The sequence below is a fragment of the Aphis gossypii genome, chromosome 1 (genome assembly GCF_020184175.1).
Source record: "Aphis gossypii isolate Hap1 chromosome 1, ASM2018417v2, whole genome shotgun sequence".
Lineage (NCBI taxonomy): Eukaryota > Metazoa > Arthropoda > Insecta > Hemiptera > Aphididae > Aphis > Aphis gossypii.
In genome coordinates, this window is record NC_065530.1 from 71,026,284 (window position 1) to 71,047,304 (window position 21,021).

General features: G+C 26.2%; 2 protein-coding genes across 3 annotated transcripts in view; one reads left to right on the forward strand and one right to left on the reverse strand.

Moving 5' to 3' along the window:
- LOC114132717 (alkaline phosphatase-like) overlaps nucleotides 1-21,021 on the forward strand; it is a 200,339-nt gene that overhangs the window by 150,903 nt on the left and 28,415 nt on the right. For both annotated transcript variants that reach the window (XM_050210838.1, XM_027998257.2), the window contains exon 9: nucleotides 1,349-1,543. In XM_050210838.1, coding sequence (XP_050066795.1) covers nucleotides 1,349-1,543 — 195 coding nt within the window. The remainder of the gene's footprint in view (nucleotides 1-1,348; nucleotides 1,544-21,021) is intronic.
- On the reverse strand, nucleotides 17,502-19,200 carry LOC126555883 (uncharacterized). The gene is made up of 3 exons (XM_050210839.1): nucleotides 18,593-19,200; nucleotides 17,813-18,308; nucleotides 17,502-17,710 (listed from the first exon to the last, which is right to left on the reverse strand). Exons 1-3 carry the CDS (start codon nucleotides 19,091-19,093, stop codon nucleotides 17,502-17,504), a joined length of 1,206 nt encoding a protein of 401 aa, XP_050066796.1. The 5' UTR covers nucleotides 19,094-19,200.

Consider the following 21,021-nt stretch of genomic DNA (forward strand, 5'->3'; position numbering starts at 1 on the left):
AAAAAGGTAATCTGTATAGTGTATATACACGTATTATTATTTGTGTGTAAATCAGCTAAATATAAAAAAAAATATAATTTATTCTATCAAATTACTAAATTCTTTTTTACTTTAATATCCTGAAATTCAACTCCCTTATAAGGTAAAAACTCTTAAGGAAAATAACACCAATAACTTATCCAAATTATACCTCAATAATTCAGTTATTATAAATAAATTTCACCCACCACGTACCCACGATAAAAATAAATATTTTCTTATACATCAATATTCAATATACCTACATGTCCAACAATGTATAAAATAAAAACACCAATTGATTCGTTTAGAAAAAAACCATTCTGTTTCTGAATATCATGCAATTAAAAATGTATGTTATCTTTCAACTATTAAGAGAGTAAAAACCTAAAAAAATATTAAAAAATATAGTTATACGTTTCTTAAATGTTGCTGTATTTCAAATGGAAATTAAGTAAAAAAATATTTTAAAAACCGTTAATAGATTTTTAAATAATAAGTATTTGATAAAATAATCCCTTAGTATACTATATATTTACATATCAGTTAATAACATGTAAACTTGTTCATTATTATCACAGCAAAAATATCGTCAAGTTAACAGAATGTATTGGTTCGTATACGGTTATCATTGGTGTATTTAGTGTAATAGAACAGTCTGAACGTCTACTTAAATTTTTCGATAGTCCTCTTAAAAAAATTAACACAATTGGGAAAATATCTAAACTATTCTAAACATGATTTTTAGCGACCTATGATCCTTTTTTTGTATGTGGAGGGAAAAAATATACCTATTAAGTTCATTATGATACAAAATACAATTATCAATTTGCCTAGTCTAAATGTAAACATAACAGCCCACTATTAAAAGCATCAATATTTTAAAAAAAAAATGTCAGTGAAAGATGGTTGGTGTCATTAAAATGTTAACTATTATACCTAAATTATTAAATGAGAAAAAAATATAGTTTTTAATAATGTTATTTTTTTAAAATACTTATATTATACCTAAATGATTATATGCCGTCATAATATTTTCACACACAATTTTGAATAAGAATCTTAAATACTGAAGAAGATCCTTTCTTTAAGTATTATTTTAAAACTCTGTCAAGTTATAGGAACTGATATAGCTATTATCTAACTAAAAAATTCTTACTATTATTCCAATGATAGCTATACTATACGAGTGGATATAAGTTTGAGCCGATAAAAATCGATAACAACTTGAAAACCATAACCATACAATGTATTTGTTTTAAAACCATTTGTTTTTTTTTTTTATATTGCATTATATCTTTTTATATTACTTACCCGGGAAATCTTTTAGGTGGACGCATCGACCACGCACATCATTACAATAATCCTTACAGGGCGTTAGAAGAAACGCTTGTTTTGGAATCCACCCTGGAAGCCATCATGTCTAAAGTAGACTTGTCAGATACACTCATTGTTGTTACAGCTGATCACTCGCACGTTATGACAATGGGAGGATTGGCAACCCCTCGCGGTAACGACATATTGGGTATGTAAAATTTACTCTCTACTGAATAATGTGCTATATACTTAGTTATATTAGATCTTAATTCTTTTTTTAGTCATTAATCACTACCATTGCTACCGTATGTTACATGATTTGGGTTGATTACATTATTTAACTAAAATTATTTTTGAAAGTAATCTCAACTTCTGAATAACTTCTATTTGTTCTTTATGTATTTATTGATGAAATAAAACATATTAAAATGTTAAGGATAAAACAATATAAAAAGTACAATATAGACTTTTATAAAGAAGATTCGTAAAGTCCTATTCAATATTCCAATGTAATCTGATTAAATCAGTGTTGTTAGAACGTGTAAATTGATGTAACAGTATTACTGAAAAGTTACAAGCTAAAAATGAAAGTATTTTTTTTCTTACCAATAAATAGTATTTACGTGTTCGTGCGGAAGTTTAAACTACTTTCTTGTCTTTTCACTAAAAACCATTTTACTACGATACTAAAACCAAATCAACATTATACTACACTCTAGTAAATTTTTTTTTCTGTCTGAAAAAAAAAATATTACATATTTGTGATACTCAAAAAAACTTTACACGACTAAATTGAATTTGAAAGAACAGTAAAAAAACATATCTTTCTGAATTTATTTATGAATATTTAGATAAAATCATGGCACTTCTCTAACGACTTTTATTGTTTTGAAGTCGTAACTCATAACTAAATTTTTTTTAAGTCTGTATATTACACAAATTACCAAAATTAAATTATTGCTTACTTGAACGATTTTTCAATATTTATATTCCCAATTGATCCTAATTATTAATTCTCCATATTGCTAACTACTTTTTTTATAAGATACTTAGTCGAATCATTAGGTCTCCTATTTTTTTAATGATACTTGATCATTTATTTGTATTATTATTATTACTATTATTATTATTATTATTATTCTATTTTTCTGGTAAAATTTCATTATATATTGTAAAAATAATGTATCCCAAAGAAAAAATTTATATATTTTGTAAATGTAACTAAAATATTTGTCAAAAACCTGATTGGCATAATATTGAATAATAATAATTAATAATCATCAAAAGCTGACTTTCATAATTATTATATTTATTTACGTACATATTATTAAATATTAAAATGTAATGTCAGTAAAAAATATTGTAGTAAATAATTTTAATTTTTAGGTATACGTTTTAACGATAAGTACATGCTTGACTATAGAATAACAACCGTTGACAAAATACATGCTAACATTATAATTGTTTTGTTTATTTGAAAACATTTAAAGTCTGTACATACATTTCATTACGTGGTGAAATAATAATAAGTGATTACATTTATTTATTTACATTTAAAACCGTTTAAATACGTGGGGGGAAGAACCAACAAGTGATGGCAGTTCAGCATGAATTTTTGTGTTTATATAACTTATTAAATTAGGTCTTGAGGCCACAATTTCTGAATATAAACCTGAGTCTTACCGAAGGCTGGGAAAACAATATATCAAAAAATTATGAATGAGGAAAACATGATAATATTTTATTTAAAAACAATTCAACATTTTAACTTAAATATTTTCATTTTTTCAATAAAAATGTCACACTTAGGACATACATAGAATACATAGATATAATATATTGATATATAGAGAAATATTAATCATATATTTCAAAATTTTGCATTAAAAACTACTAAATGACTACCTTGTAATGGGATGATAATAATGACCTACCAAATTTACATAATACATTATGAGTGGTTTACACTTCATACCTAGTTGAAATCAAACAATAATATATTTTACAGTGTTTATATTTGTTGACCGATTTAATTATATATTTTATGGCACACTTCACTGTAGACATTTTTAAAATTAGAATATTATCATAACTTACAATATTTCCGTACAATATTATGGATTCACAGTTAATACAGTACAATAGTCCATAAACCATTTCGAATATTTTGCATTGGCCTAAACAAACGGATGTCGAAGCATAATGGTGATCATAAAAATACGTCGATATGAGTATGTGTAGGTATACATCATATTATTTATAGTTTTTACCGGTAATATTTAAGTGCCTATATAGATGTATAATATGTACCATGTATATATATTTGCATCCTACACTTATAAAATGATACGAAAGTTGAAAGTTGAATGTTTCTTTTTTATGTTTACTGGTTTTTCATTTCCTACTTTCTGTTATGACATAAACGAGTTTATAAATGCATACATTTTACATTTGAAAAGATCTGACAGCATAAAACCACATAAGAATTGTACGACAGTTTCATCGTCTTTCATCCCTTCGTGACACAATAGAAAATATAGCTACGTAGTAGAGTGTAAAATAAATAAAATCTTCATATCTCTCGTTTTGTTTTGTTTTGTTTTTTTTTATTGTTATTACTATTGTATACATATGTTTATTATATATATATATATATTATACACTAGCAAAAAATCAAATAATTCGTATAACGAACAACGTAGAATTCAAAATATTTTAACTTTAAAGAAACATTATACGTAATATTAACGAGCAATACAGCCTATATAAACGTCTCAACTCATCATTAGTACGGGAACAGGTAAAATATTTATGGGTTATTTAAAAATTCATGAACAATAAGTTTCCAATTGATATATCCATGTAGTGTGTTCTAGTGTTATGTTAATAATATAAATTTTCTCCCATAGACTGTTTTTCACCCTTTACTCATAATATCTTAAATAATATGTATATAATACCTACGCACTTATTGATAACAATCATTTTACGAACACTTTTTTTAGACTTGTTTTATTAATTAAATTCAACATTTAGAAATAGTTTTTTTTATTATAATTATTAGCTTAAAGTAAACAAGTATTCTAGCTCAGCAAATACTAGTTAGCAATGTACAATTTCGCAATATACAATAAATAACCAAATCATTTTATAAATTCTAAACAATAACAGATTAAATATAACAATGTTCATAAATAATAATAAGTCATAATACTCAATTGTTTAATAAATTTTATTTTAAAAAATTACAAATATTTAAAATTATTGTATCGCAAAAATTACAATAAATCAACTTATTATATTACAAAACTAAAGTCACTTGTTACATTTTATTAAATTTAACTATTTTCTAGATAATCAATTTTTATAATCCAATAAATAATAATATTGTTATGATATAATATATTAATATTATATACATTTATTTAGGAAATAAGTTTATATTGTTTATATTTAATTGCATGGTTGAAGTCCTATTAAAAAAGTAAACAAAAATAATTTGATATGAAATTTAAAAAAGGATTAAAATTATAAATATAATTTTCGAAAATAAATATTTACTTTTTTATGAAACTGTGGAAAAAATGTAAAACTATTATGACTATTGACACGAAAATAATATGTATGACTATATAGTGTTTATATATAATATGTATACTGTATTTACAATACATGCCATTACAATAATGAACATTCGACACGGCAAAATCAATTTTTTTATTTATTTTGACGTTTATATTTAGCGATAACTTGTTTGACGAAAACAACTTAAGACTCTAAAGGAAACCTATAATAAATCATAATCCAAAAGCAATGACATGTACGATTTATTGTGGGAACGTTATTTTTACCAAACCATGTCCGTTTAAAATAACCCTAGCTTAATCGAAACCCTCCGGAAATCATATTCCCATAGTTATATGCATAATTCCGTTATCAACTTTTCCACGTTCATCTGAAAAGGCCACCGCGTAAATTACACTTTGGGGGTTTATTTCCCCAGGTTTCAAGCTTCTAATGTAATTGACTTTATTTGAGTACTATAATAATTCAAATTATAGATAAACTGTATTAAGCATGATTTTTATGCACTGAATATAATATTAGGTATAGTATAAAAAGAATACTTAGATGGTTAAAAAAATAATTCAGTGGGAGATTTAAAAAGCAGGTGTTGAATCTAATGTAAGACAATAGATTGTAATTAATAATTTAAAGATTCTAAACAAATTATTATAAAAATAATCGAAATTTCCATAAAAATGTAATGAAATTAAATATCTAATAATATTTTTTTACTTATATATTATAATCAATATTTTTATTATTATTATAATTATTGATAACTTCAATATTTTTGCTATTAGCTTACAAAAATATTTTAAATTAATGCTAAATAATATTATAAATAAATATATTGGTTTTCTAAATTGAGTTAAATATATCAATGTATTTCAAAAATAAGATGATTTTATTTTTGTTGACATCAATTATTAGACTCAAAATATCAAAAAGTTTGTCTGTAACTTAGTATATTTATTTTATTTATTTATATCAAATGTAACCAATCTCTAAGGCTGAGCTTGGAATCAAAGAGTATAAGGGTATTCTTTCATCGTATGAACATTTTTCACTTAAAATTGTTTTGTCTTTTAATACACTATACAATAATTGAAAATTTTAACTGTGTAAAATAATAGGCAAAAAAATAAATTATAACCCAAATACCTTTATAAGTTATAAACATTGTTAAATTTAAATAATGTATTAGTTAGACGTATCACTGATTCAAATAACAATTCGATGTTCATTTAAAGATTGTATATTTTTTTACTAACATATTAAATTTAAATAATATTTTCATAATTCGATTTTAGTTATAATACAAGTATTTTGATAACTGTTTTCATTGGAAACATGTTATAATATTTATCAAAATCAATTATTGAGAAAATTCTGACCTTATAAACAAATTAAATATAAAACTACAATATTATACATTTTACAGAGTTGACATGTAGAATGAAACACAAAAACCAATTATGAATTTGAATACATATAATCATATTGAACTCTTGTGTTCTAATACATATTATTCAAACAAGAAATAATATGGATATATATAATGTAGGTACTTCGTATTTATAATTTCTAAACGACAAATGATTACATCATTCATAGAATTAGTTGATTTATACTATTTTATACGACGTTTTTCCGACATGCAAAAATATTATGTTAAGTCTACTATAATAATAAAAATAATAATAATATTGATTTTTAACATTTCATTGAAAACAAAGCAACTCATTTTTTGCAACTGATATAGAATTTTTTAACAATCATATCTCAATTAGTCATACATTATCATACAATTCAACAGCAGTTATAAATATTCATTATATTAAATAGATATTTCATTTAAATTTCCATTGACAATTATTACTAATTATTAGGTATTTTGACTTAAAGGTGTATCCTTATTTTCAACATATATTATAATCATTTACAATTTATTTATATTATATTTTACGAATAATAATAACAATAATTAAGGAATAAAAAGAAGTATATAACAGAATATATTTAATACTTAATAATATATAATATTATCTGTATACAATGTTTATATATGAATTATATTACATTAATACTTTAGCAATTTTATAAACGGTAACAGTAAAAATATTGATAATTATTTTTGAAAACATTTAGAAGATGAGAAGACGTCGCATAGATAACAGATACATTGGAAAATAAATTACACCGTCTTTATCAGTTATTAATGTTAATGTCAATAATCCTTAAGCCATTAGGTACACTAAAATAGGTTGATTAAACAGTATTACAGTGTTTCAAAAATGTTCAAAAAAAAAAATTGCTTAGTAATCTATTACAAATTTTACACCATTCTGAAGGTTAATAGTTCCTAATGTTTGGTCCGCATTCTCAAAAGGTACATAGGTCAATATTAGAAGGCTGTTGATGTGTTCGATCGAATGACTAAGCCACAGACCTTAGTTCATGATACATCGACACTGATATACACAAGTAAAGTATTTTATTTTCGACAAATGTTTAAACAAAATTGAAACTAACTCATGTCTAGAAAGTGGGTAAGCTCCATAAACATAGATTTTAAAAAATTCACCACGCCCAGTCAAATGTAAGATGTAGTCAGGAGTAATATTTAATTGCTATAAATGATAGATCCACAATCTCTGTTATTCAAGTTGTTATATTTCTTCGATGCATACTCAATAGAGGTTATTTTATAAACTTTTCATTCGATTTATTTTCTTGTTTAAGTTGTTTCTTCATTTTTACTTAATAATAAACATCGTTTACAATTTTATACCTCGTCAACAATTATTCAATATTTTATTTTATTTTATTTTAATCACTGTGAATAAATAAATACTTACTTACTTATTCTATCTTTAATTGTTTATTATAAATTAAATAATTAATTTTTAAGGTTTATAATCAAAGTGTTTGCTCATAAATACTTTTTTCAGTTGATAATATTACTTTGTTCTTTGTTCTTTACATTCTTTTTCTTTACATTATATGTTTCATAGTATATAAATATACGCTGTTTAAATATCTTTTTAAGAAATTATGATTCCGTCACCCTCTATAATATAGCAGAGGAGCAAATGCAATATTTATTCATGTTTTCAGTTTTTCGGAGAATTATAACGCATATAATTTTATATTATTCTGTCAACATATTTACAAGTAGGTAGGAAAAAAGCTTAAAAAGTTGTAATAAGTAAATCTATCGATTTTAAATCAATATTTATAGTTTATAGGAGTGGTTATTTTTTAAATTTATTGTGTAGGTTTCCTAAGCAAAACAAATTATTGTAAACTTTCAAAAAACATCAAAACCATAAATATAGAATTACTTTTTTTTTATCAAATAAAACAATATTTTTTTATGTATACTAATAATACATAACTATTGTCCGTCGAAATTAGTGAAGTGATACAAATATTCATATTCCTTTCTACTTTTTTTATTTTAATTTTCCAAACAACCACCATTATTTTGATATTTTTTTATGTCACGTGTGCAATTTTTTATAAACATCTTAAAATTGACATTGTACAAATTAACTGTTTTTTTTTTTTTTTTAGTATCATTATTATTATTATCACTAACAAGGTATTGTCTTTTTAGATGAGTTATATTGTACACCATATAATTTTAATTATTATCCTCCTAATTATTTTCACATTTTCAACATATTTTCTATTAACTACATTTATTTCTCCTGTTTATTTTTATTGATATCACAATAATTATACTTAATATTCTTATTTACTTTTATATTTAAAGTTTTACTGGTTTTTTATTTATTAATTAAATTTTATATCATGTTGTTTTTAACGTAGTTGTTTTCCATAATTATCTAAAAATTGTTTTATTCTATAAAAGTTTTCAAAGTTTATTTACTTTTATATTTCTGTATTAATGTTTTTTTGTAAATCTAATAATAATACACATTTTATCATGTACTTCAGAGCAATTGGTTTTTATAAAAACTTAATGATACCAATAATCAAACTGAAAGAGCATATTTAAATACTCTTCAAACTTAAAAGCTTTAATTAATTTATGAATATTCATATTTTATTTAATGAATTTTCAGATACAACATTACATATGAATATGGTTTTATAAACAATCACATGGTGCTAAAAAAAAAAAAAACACGAATTACTAAAAAAACGTCTACATTTTAAGTTTATAACGCATACTTATAATTTCAGGTAACTGTAGATTATGTTTGAGTTTTATTTTGTTTTATAATTTATATTGAAATATAAGAGTTAAAGAATTAAATAAATAATATTAATATTGAGTACATACCTACAAAAAAAAAAAAAAATTGATGAATAATATTGTTCACCTTTAAAAGTACATATTGTGTGTATAGTACAAACTACACTTTAATCATTACCAACGTTATAACTGAATTTAGGTGATCGTACTTTCTTTTTTATTTTATCCCAATAATGTGAGCTAACCTTCCTTTCCACATAAACATTCTGCGATCACCAAAATGTTGGTATTTTAATTTTCCTCGATCAATATACGATTTGTACGTGGTTGGTTACACACTACCTATGTGCTTTACAGCTGTGTTAAAATTGAAATTTATCTTTGAACTTAATGGCTCAAGTGATGCATACTGAGCATTTACCATTTTTAAATATTTAACAGTTCCTATGAAATACTTTCATTAGCTGTAAAGTTTTACTTCATTACTATGCAACATGACATAGTGATCACTGAGATTTTATTATCAAAAATTTATTGTTTTAAGAACATATTATTTTCGTATCACACATATACTTCGATAGAGTTAATTAATTTCATACCTCGTTTAAAATATGCTTCATAAGTCGGTACATAACCGTAATAGCAATATAATAGTTTCATACATTTTTGAATTGTATGTACATGTACATGAATATTAATGTTTAATGTTTTATAACGTCAATTATTTGTATAACGACTTTGGCAACTGTTTATTCTTTAAGAATATATTGTTCTAAATTAGTTCACTTAGATCTTTTTGATAAATATTCAAACTACGTATGAACAAAAATACTCACTTTGTATTGATCGCCTTATAAAATTTAGTTCTTCAGAACATTTTTAGTTTACACTTTAAGTGAATAAGCATAAAATTAATAAAATAACAACAATTTTATAAGAAAAAAAACCAATTTTTTTTTAATGTTATTTGAATTTTTTTCCTACGTTCATATTTATTCATTACACTATCTCAAAAATATTACATCAGTTTATTATCTTAAAGATTAATATTCGGGACTGACATTTCTAAAACAGTGAAAAATGAAATACGGTCTAAACATGGAACCAAGCCAAACCATCTAACATATGGTCAATATAAGTATACCAATAAATATTTAAAACAATTAATAACCTATATTCAACATCAACACAATTTGTCATGGATCAAATTGTATACAAAGAATAACACAAAAAAAAACTACGAATTACAACTTAATGGGAAACAAATGATAGACTGTATCTTTAAAAAAAAAACTACATATTCTACATATTACTGATCCAATTTACTTCACTAAATTAAATCATTCAAACATTGTGCTGATTACATACTGAAAAATATTTTCTCTAAAATTATTAAACTATAATATTATATTGGCACTTTAATTATAACTACGATACTATGATACTATATTTTAAACACAGTTGTAAACATATGTATTTAAAAAGTAATACTTAAAAACTAAAACACTACACAGACACTATATGCAGTACTACTAAGTAGGTAGATAGGTATATAATTAGGTATTCAATAGTATAAGACTATAATAAATCAAAATCTTCTCATAATTCATAAAACGATTAAAAATGATTAAAGACTTTCTTTATAAATATGTTTATAATTATATATGTATAATGTATATATACGAGTATATATATATATATATATATTATTTAATAGTTATTTGTCGATATTTCGATATTTGTTGACGATTTGAGTACTTTCAGAGATTAAACAAATCTGATTACCTCTACTATACTTCGAATTTAATACCCACATTTTTTCGTGAAATTTTTATTATTAAAAACCCTTTCAAATTAGTTTACAAACTGCTATCAGGTTGAAATGAACAGCAAAAAACTCCGCGTGTCAATGTTTGATGGAATGTTTCACCCGAATAATAGATCCTGTGTGTTCGCTTTCGAGTGAATCCAATACGTCGAGCATTGTATTTCGTCGTAAATACTGTTGTGCAGGTGACTGTTCTTTTTTCATCTTCTCGTCTAATTCCAAACCTTTTTGACTTTAATATCCATCCATAGACTCACTCGGTCCTTTTTCTCATTTGCTTGTGACATTTTAGAGGCAATGACCCAATAATGGCAAAAGCGATTGCTGCGGCCCACCCACATTCTGTCCATTTGTATTGTCCGTACCCAATAATAAACGAAAATCATTCGATAAAAATAATGTAGATTATTCCGGAGGGCTTTTCGAAATGCACAATAAATACGTTTTGCGAAATTCCACAGCTGAATTATGGTATGCAATTTTATATCACAAAGATACATTAAGTGAGTACTTCAAAGTTACTACCTATACAATATAACATGTGAACGTGATTTGTAAGAAATGTTTATGGTTTTTTCTTGCCCACTTATAATATACCAACCCACGAATACTATTCTAAATTACTACTTGAGTAAACAAATTTATGTTCAATCTCAGTTGAAATAATATTTTTTTTAAATAACGTTTAAACTTCAGATTTTCGAGTGACAATTATTAATTTCTTATTACTTGCTAATATTATTACCAAATAAACATTTAAAATAAATGGCATTGACTTACTCGTCTTTACTCGTTACACTATTGCGCATAAATTGATTGCGATACATATTGTTATGTTTTCATCGCATACAAATCTATTATTTTTTCCACAGTACAAACACACATTGAGGTATTTGTTATAAATAATTGATTACTATTATTATACAAGTTACGTCCAAACGATAAAGAGCCTTGGCATAAATTGAACACACAGAACGTTTCGGTTATTGTAATTTGGGGATAAAACGATGCGTATAATCTCGGTTAATTTATAATCTTGGAAAACACTAGCAGCCGCGACGACGCCCGATGGAAATTTGCTAGTGGTATAATAATAATAATAATAATATTAGTCGCCTCGAGTGGAAGTGGTCGACGAGCGGTGGAGTTAGCGGTGATAGCGGTGACGGGGAAATGGGGTCGCGGGTTCGGAGAGTTAACATCTCCGGAGGTTAGACGAAAACAAATTGTGTCGGCTGAGGCTTTAACCGGCCGTCTGATTCATGATGGCACTTACGGGCTCTGATGCCAGCCTCTTCCCCCCATCCGGACCACACCACCACCGCCATTGATGCACGAGAAATATGATAGATAGATGGCACGGACTGCTGTGAAACGGCATCCGGTACTTAAGGATAAAGATATACGCTCCGAAACAGTAAAACGAAATTTCGGGGTTTTCAGATACAAACAATCGTTGTAAACGCCGCCACAACACATGCATATAATATTATTATGGAATACGTTTGGAGTATACAAGAACGTTGACAGTCGATGTACTCGAAGATTCGGGTTTTTATTGTAATATAATATAATATGTATCATTGTGTTTATATATATATATATATTTTACGTCAATCCATCAGTGCATTGTTTTACTGCATGCTGACGATTACATATTCGTTGTATTGTGGAATAACTGAATTTCCACGCTGGTTACTACCAAACTTGAATACTATTTTTTAATACAAATAATATTTTATGTACCTCTGTTATAATAATAATAAAATATTTACCGGTTCACAAATTTGTTTTTAGTTAAACAATATTTTATAAACTTGTGTACTTACCTGCGTTGTATTTCGTACTCTGAAGCTTGGTTTTTTCAAACATCTTGATTCTTTATATATATATTTTAGAATTTATAGTACAAAATAAATTTTCACATACACTACTCCACTTAACTACTCGACGTTGTAAAAGATTTTGGGTGTTTTGTAGTATTTTCTATCTCGAACGGGTTTTCCAGGTAATAGCATTACAGTATATCAAAAGTATACACCACTAAATAAAAAAGTCCTCTCGATCCGTTCAAAGTCTAAAAAACCATTTTGAAGTCCCTTTATATGAAAATAAACAGAAGAATATTATATTGAAATATTGTTAATTTTTGATTCTGAGCAGTGTGACGAATATATTGGTTTAGCAATGACAATTATATTTTTTTTGTCTGAATATTTGTTGTACCATAAAATATTTAATCTTCAATATACGGATATATATATCAATATATTATATTGTCGTAAATTAAATCTAGTTTTTAATTTGGGATAAATTTCGTAAGATTTCCAGTATATTGATATGACAAATTTAAATACAATGACAAATGTTTGCATATCAAAATCGACTCTAAGAAAAGATTGACTGTCAGTCTATTATTAATAAATACATTTATATTATTATAACTTAAAATGTTTATAAAAGAAAAAATTAAGTTTATTTTTTGGTTTTATTAATTCAATAACTTTGTGAAACCTTTCTTTCAATTTTAAAAGTACTGGGTTATAGATAATTAGATATGAAGATTTATTATATTTTCAACTTTAAAATAACTTGCACATTTTTATGATTTTGACTGATTTTGTCAAAACTTAAGCTTTAAAAATATATTTGAAAAAAATTGAATCTGAGTAATTTTAAATACCTATATATATATTTGACTATAATATAAATTAATTAGAAACCTTATATAAATTTTAAGGTTTTAAAATAGTATGACATGTTTTTATCGATAGTCATAGACATTTTTTTAAAAAACCGAAAATGACAAATATCTTATAAATAACTTGAAAAATGAATCAATGGTTATTCATTTTTGAATAACATCAAAATAAGAAAATCGTTGATAAAAAAAATTTTTAATTTACGCAAAATATCCAATTTTGTCAAGATTTAAACTTCAGACACCCATATTAAATTTAAAATACCAAATTATTTTTGTGCATAATAAAAAAAAAAAAATAAAACTAACTTAAGTAGGATTATTAAAACATATAAATATAAGTTAGTGTAGAGTCGAATAAGTTAAGTTGAAGTTGAGTTAATTAAAATGACTTAACTTTTAACTTATTAAATTGTTAATTCCTACCTTTGTTATAATATAAATATAAATATATAATAGAATATACTTAGTAGTTATAGGCTCAGTTATAGTCTCTGTTGAATCAGCCAGAACCGTTTTTTTTTTTATTCGACAATTTAATTTTAAATTCTAATTTAACTCATACATACAGAAACTTACTCCTCAATGATACACTCAATACCTTCTGTACAGCAGAATGGTGACCACTTACCCACCTTTATTTTAATTAAATATAAGTTTTATTTATACTTAATTATGATGAATTTACTATTAAGATATGAATTGAAATTTCAAATACTTATTTTATATCAAATGTATTAACTTTTATTCGTTGGGTTGAAATAATTTATATAAGTTGTATTGTATGTATTAGTTTAACTTTATCAAGCAAAAAATACTAGCGATGAATTCCACTAAGATCAATTTTACTTATTATTAAATTAATTATTAAATATTTTCACTAGCCACTTTAAAATTTAATATTTTTATGAACTCAATAAATTATTGTTTTAATTTTTGAAGTTCAGTAAACTCTTATTACTATTTAATAGCGATTAAAAAATCTCATATACGAGTACTTCCGTTTATTTATTTATTAATTCTATCATCTAGTATTCTAATCGTAGTATTTTTTCAATTAATATTTTAGATTGCGAGTAAAATGAAGAATGTATGCATTTTACAATTATGTATTTTTTTCTTTTTTTGTATTTATAAACACTTTTATAGTTAAAAAAAAATGGTTTGATTTTCACTTCTACATAGTAATAAAGTGAATCTAGTTAGTATTTTAGGAGATCATTAGTAAAAAATTCCCTGTACTTATTTGATAATTGGAAAAAAATATTGGAAAATATGATAACTTTTACACAAAACCGTGTCTCGTATTTGTATGTAATTCATTTTCATCGAATATTTTATTTGTTCAAATTTGTATTTTATGTAAACATGAATTTTTACGATATTTTTCTAAGATTAAGCCAAGGAATAGTTAAATATGATGCATTTAAAAAACTATAATATACGATTTAAAATAAGAAATTCGAGTACATTTTTATAAGACCAACTTTAAATATTTAAATTTATTTAAATATGTTGCAGTTGGTTAACAGAATATTTGTTTAAAACACATGCGAATATTTGTAACAAATCGGAATTGCTTTTATTTCAATGCATTTTGTATTGAAACATTAGATTAGTTAAAATATATGAATTTATTATGGTCATCTATATTTTTAATTAATTATCCTTTTTTGACATATTAAACATATATACAAGCCTACATTAATACATTAATACTTTATGATTGGTTAGTGTTGTGTAAAAGAAAATATAATACTATAAAAAATAACATTTTAAATCGTCAGATTTGTTTACATTAAAACTTGCATTAAACATAAAATATGTATTATTTTTAAGGAAAACAAAATACGCTTAAGTTTTGTTAATATTTAATATTTTAATTGCATTTGAGTCATTTTTTTATATTTACTCATGATTAATATAATTATATCAATACTAGCTGACCCGACACGGCGTTGCCCGTGTGTTACTTTCTTTTTTTGCATTTTCGTATGCCGTGTGTTAATTTTTAATTTAATCTTATTGATAGTGCTAATATTACGTCGAATTCACGACGAAAGATTTGTAATGTGGTAGTTTTTGTGCCTACGTATTTAAAAAAATTCTCCTGAACAGAACCGTCACCCTGGTGATAGGGCGTTGTGAATAAAAAATAATTAAATAAAACATATATAATGATTTAAAAGTAAGTAGTTATAGTTTTAACTGTTATAGTTTTATTTAATTATTTTTTATTCACATATCCTCAATTGAAATCAATGCTTCATTGTAAATTTCTTCACTGATTTGTATATTTGGATTTCCCATTCTATTCTGTATTTGATACAAAATATCATCACACATATAATCTTTGTACTTGATCCACAAATCAATTGGTTTGATGGGAAGCATGTAGATATGATTATAGAAAACAATGTTCGTATTTGATGAGCGTGTGATGATATTACAGCATCATTGAGAGTTTGATCCCAATGAGCGTCATTTTCAAGCAATTGCAAACGTTGACAGGCTTCTCTGTAGGATACACACAATTCACCATCAACAGTTCGTAACTATTGGAATGATGTTGGGCCACGTACATTGACTAATAGCAGTCGTAAGTAAAAACATTCATCATTGCTTGGATGTACTGAATAAATCCGGCCAATCACATCGGTGGAATATACATCTGTATATCCTGGAACTGGTTTTCCTTGTTTCCGTCGTATAAATCTCCTTGAGGATTGATTCCAGGTATAATATTTTGGCATTTCAGAATATAGCAATGTTTGTGCGAAATCATCGTTTTGGCATGTCTCAAAAAAACTGGTTAATGTAGTAGATGGTGGCTGAGCAGCTCTTTGTACTGCGTTCTGTGCTGTAAAATACACTCTTTGTCCATTTTCTAAATGCACAGCTAAGTGAACAACAGAAGGGTGTCTCTCATGAATAGGAAAAGAAAATATTCGCCAAACTGCTTCATTACTACTGACATAGCGGCCCATTTGGTATTGGGTAACTTCATCATTGGAATTCTCTGCACCAATTCCAATCACAGCCATATCACTCCCTTTGGTTACATATTTGCAAATGTATTTAATAGATTTCACTGAATGGCAAGATTCAACGTTGATGTGTGCTTTGAATGTCTTTGATAAAATGGGTGAATATGGAACAATCCAACGATTATCTATTTCAATATCTTGTTGATTTAATTTGACAATTGTTGATTTTCCATTGTCTGCTGTCGATCTGCGATGATACAATGGATAACCGTCATTACCAGTAATTGTTTCCGATATTAATGTCCGTGGATATCGTTTTGAACATTTACCATCCATCATACACGGTGAATTTTGATTAAGAGTTCCACAGGGACCATGTATCATGTTTTTGATAACTACCTCATGCAATCCAGGATCTACTTGTACATTAGGGATTTCAGCTGATATCACTGCATCAACTTCATTTGGCCTTATATTTTCAACCAACCAAATCAAAATGTGTGCATGTGGCAATCCTCGTTTCTGCCACTCCACAGAATACATCCAGCAGCGTGTCTCACCAAACACATTATGTTTTACGATGAAATCCATTAAAGATTTCAACTTTTGTCTAAAGACTCTGGCTGTGATATCATGACGATCAATGGGTGATTGCCCAGAGAATAACTCCAGATTGATTTCTATCCATTGCGGATTGCATGTAAATGTGATGAACAAATCTGCTGTAACATAATGACGAACATACGACATGGCATCTTGAGCATATTCGTGCATATGCCGAGGGCTTCCGATGTATTTTGCTGGAAGAATAGTCATCCGACCGACATTCTGTGCATTTCCATCAGTATTAATCGCATCTCAAAGGTGAATATACTCTTCAGATCGGAATTTGGTTTGATTCAACCTGATGAATGTTAATCTCTCCGTTTCAATTTTAACATACATGTCAACAACATATTTGTGATATAATCGCCGACATTTCAATATGTGATTATCTTCATTTTCCCGAATCATTAGGCGGTATGAATAATAGTTCATTGAACTGACTTTTTTGTTGGTTTCAGAACCTGTAAATAGATTTTGTTTTAATAACATTCAAATATAAAATTAAAATACATAATATAATGACTGAGATATTATCGCCATAGCTAAACTAATATTTTAGTTACCTGCAATGGGATTTATCATTTTTATTGAGAAATCGTAGCCATCTTCACCTTGCCAAAATATAATGGGATATTGCAGTGCATCATATGAGCGATGTGTTTCCTTTATACGTTGTAATTGATCATTCCGACGACGTAAAACAATATCACGGGATTCCAAGTTTTCTCCAACTACAACGATAGCAACTTCATCAATAGTTGGTGCATTAAAACGTCTTGTATGTTGACCTGCAGGTGTTTTATCAGCTCTGATTACAATTTTGTGATTATCGGATGGCATCAGATCCAGGGCAGTTTTAAACAATATAATCAATTGATTGTGTTGATGAAATAAAGTTTGTAATTGTTCTACAATAGACCTCTTTACTAAATTGTTATGTGCACAACGCAGATCAATTTCTTGTGGTGAATTGCCCATAAAATAAATTTGCAGGAATTTGTTGTCGCTATCTGACACTGGTAACAGTGAACCTGCTCTGTGATATATTTGCCCTTGTATCTGTAAATAAAAAAAAAATATTATGGTGTGGTATAAATTAATGGATTGTCGGTGATCAAACTTAAATAATATTTGATCTTAAAAAGTATATATTTAGTTTTAACTAATATCTATCAAATATAAAATACAATTAAAGTGTCACTGAAACTGAAACACCATATAATATGATGACTAAGTGATATATTTCGTAATGATTAAGAAATTGAAGATTAGTGACACATCTTAACTTTGGTGACAGAAAATTTTGTTCGCTAATAATTATGAGTAACTGCTATAATACATACCTTGAAAGTTGGCATAAAATTTTCCCGAACTACATTTGTTGCCCCAAATGAAGTCATTTGAAAGCAATTGTTATATTGTTGGATATTTGTCAAAAAGTGTATAGAATCTGTTCTTATTCCTGAAACCAATGAGTACAATGGTTCTGGTGGTGGATCCAATGGTATCAATTTCACTTTACCATTTGCGCAACACAATCCATTGGCTTCGTTTTTGTATTTTAATGCCTTACAGTGTGAGCAAACCGAGTTCATAGAACCAATAACAACACACTGGTAGTTACTGTAGTCAATTGACACATCGTAACTGAAAGCAGCTCGATTCAAACTTGCGCGATTATTAGTTGAATTTCGCGTTCGCGCTTCACGCGTTTGTGATATCCGAATTCTTTCACGTTCATTTCGGTCGTCACGTTCTTGAGGACTTTGGTTAGATCGGTAATTAGCTTGGTTGGTAGCATTTCGGGTTATTCTACCTAGATTGCTCCGTCGTATAGGAGGCATATCAAATATAAATTATTATGTTTTTAAGGTCTTCCCAGGAATTTTTTATTATATTTTATTCAATATTTTATAATATTTCCATGGCAACACAAAAATATTATAGTTTTAATTTATTTTTTATATTTTGACGGTATTGGGTTCAAATCAAAACCTTGCTATAACATTTTAAATAAATTATTTATTTTATTTATATGGTTGCCATTGACTACCAAAAATAATTTAGTTTACTATTTGCTGGACAGATGGCGCCTCTGTAATTTCATCACCATCTCGTCATATTTCTCAAACCTGATAACTTTTCCAGAATTTTCTTTGCTATAAACCTCACGGAGCCCAAGACCTTTCCAACGAATGCAAAACCGTGGAAATCGGTTCGTGCGTTCTGGAGTTATAGCGTCAGGGAGGAAAACCGGACTTATTTTTATATAATAGATTATAACAAAACACATTGTTATATTTGTAATAATTATTATACTAATACACTTTTAACCAATGTATGTCTAAATAATTCTAAAAATGTTTGAACCCTTGGAAAACTAATTTATTATTAACTAATAATTTAGTAGAAATCATAGTTTACAAATTAATTTATCAAGGTATTGTTCTCCATAGGTACTCGTGAAACTTAAGTTATAAAAAAATAATATTTATATTATTTTCTTTTATGCATTTATTATTAAAAAAAAAAAAATAAAATTATTGTTTAAATATAGGACCTCTATGGGCATTTTAATTTTAATTATGAAAATAATTTATCTATTTGTGTCATTGTTCTGATGTCAGAACTTTAATTTATTCTTATATAATTAAATACAAGGCGTTTCTTAAACAGCATCAAGTTTCATATTATACTTTTCTCATTAATAATATTAATAATTGTAGAAACTCAGAAGTATAATAGAACAATATTTTAATTTGGTTTTTACCGTTTCAAGAAAGCAACCGTTCAGTATTCAACTAGTATCATAATATCCGTGCACAGTAAAACCCGTTTAAAACATTCTCCGAACTACCGAACGAAAGGTCATTCTTTCTTGGCAGGCAAAACCGTCAATATTGGAAAATTAAATATGATTTTACTTTTTTTTAAATTGAATGGAATTGAAAACTGTTCTAAATATAACCTCTGATATCTCGCGTTTCCGTTGAATACAATTTTCATCGTTACTTAATATTTACCGTGAAACTAAAAATGTGTATAATTTGTGTAGCACACAGCTGGTGAGAAAGTCGATGAAATTAAATTTAAAAATGTTATGGTTTTAATATAGGTACAATTTAATAAAATAAAAACTTGACTGGTGGCGTACACATACATTTTTTTTTTTTATCAAATATCGTACTTGTAGGTATCTTATGTAAGTAAGTTATAACTTTTTATAATATACGAAACGAAAAGTAACAATATATACATATGAGTATAAAATATCACAATGTTATAATACAGAAACATTCAGTCCAAAATAATATATCATTCTACGAACACTGTAAAGACAGAGGAATACGCTATGGCAAAAAATGCGTTCATGTGACTCAAATATTCAAGTTATAATTTAACACGACCCTGTGTTGTGTGTTGTGGCATACGCATCAGTGGTGACATTTATTTCGTTTTTATTTTTAGGATGAAAGAAAGATAGGTATTAAAGGTATGGGGTATTTCGCTTCAATGCTTTTAAGCAGGCCAATGGTTTTTGCCTGTCGGTGAAAAATATATCTATTTTTTTTTTCATACTTGTTAAGTGATTTAAATGTGCGTTATTTTATATTTTAAATATAATTCAAATACTTTAAGTAAAAATGATTAAAAAGGTTCAAATTAATTTCATTTGTATTTTTTTTTTTTTTTTTGGAAACATTAAAAATAAAAATACATATAACATATCAGTGCACTTAGCATTGAGCGATTCTATACGTACAAAAGCTAT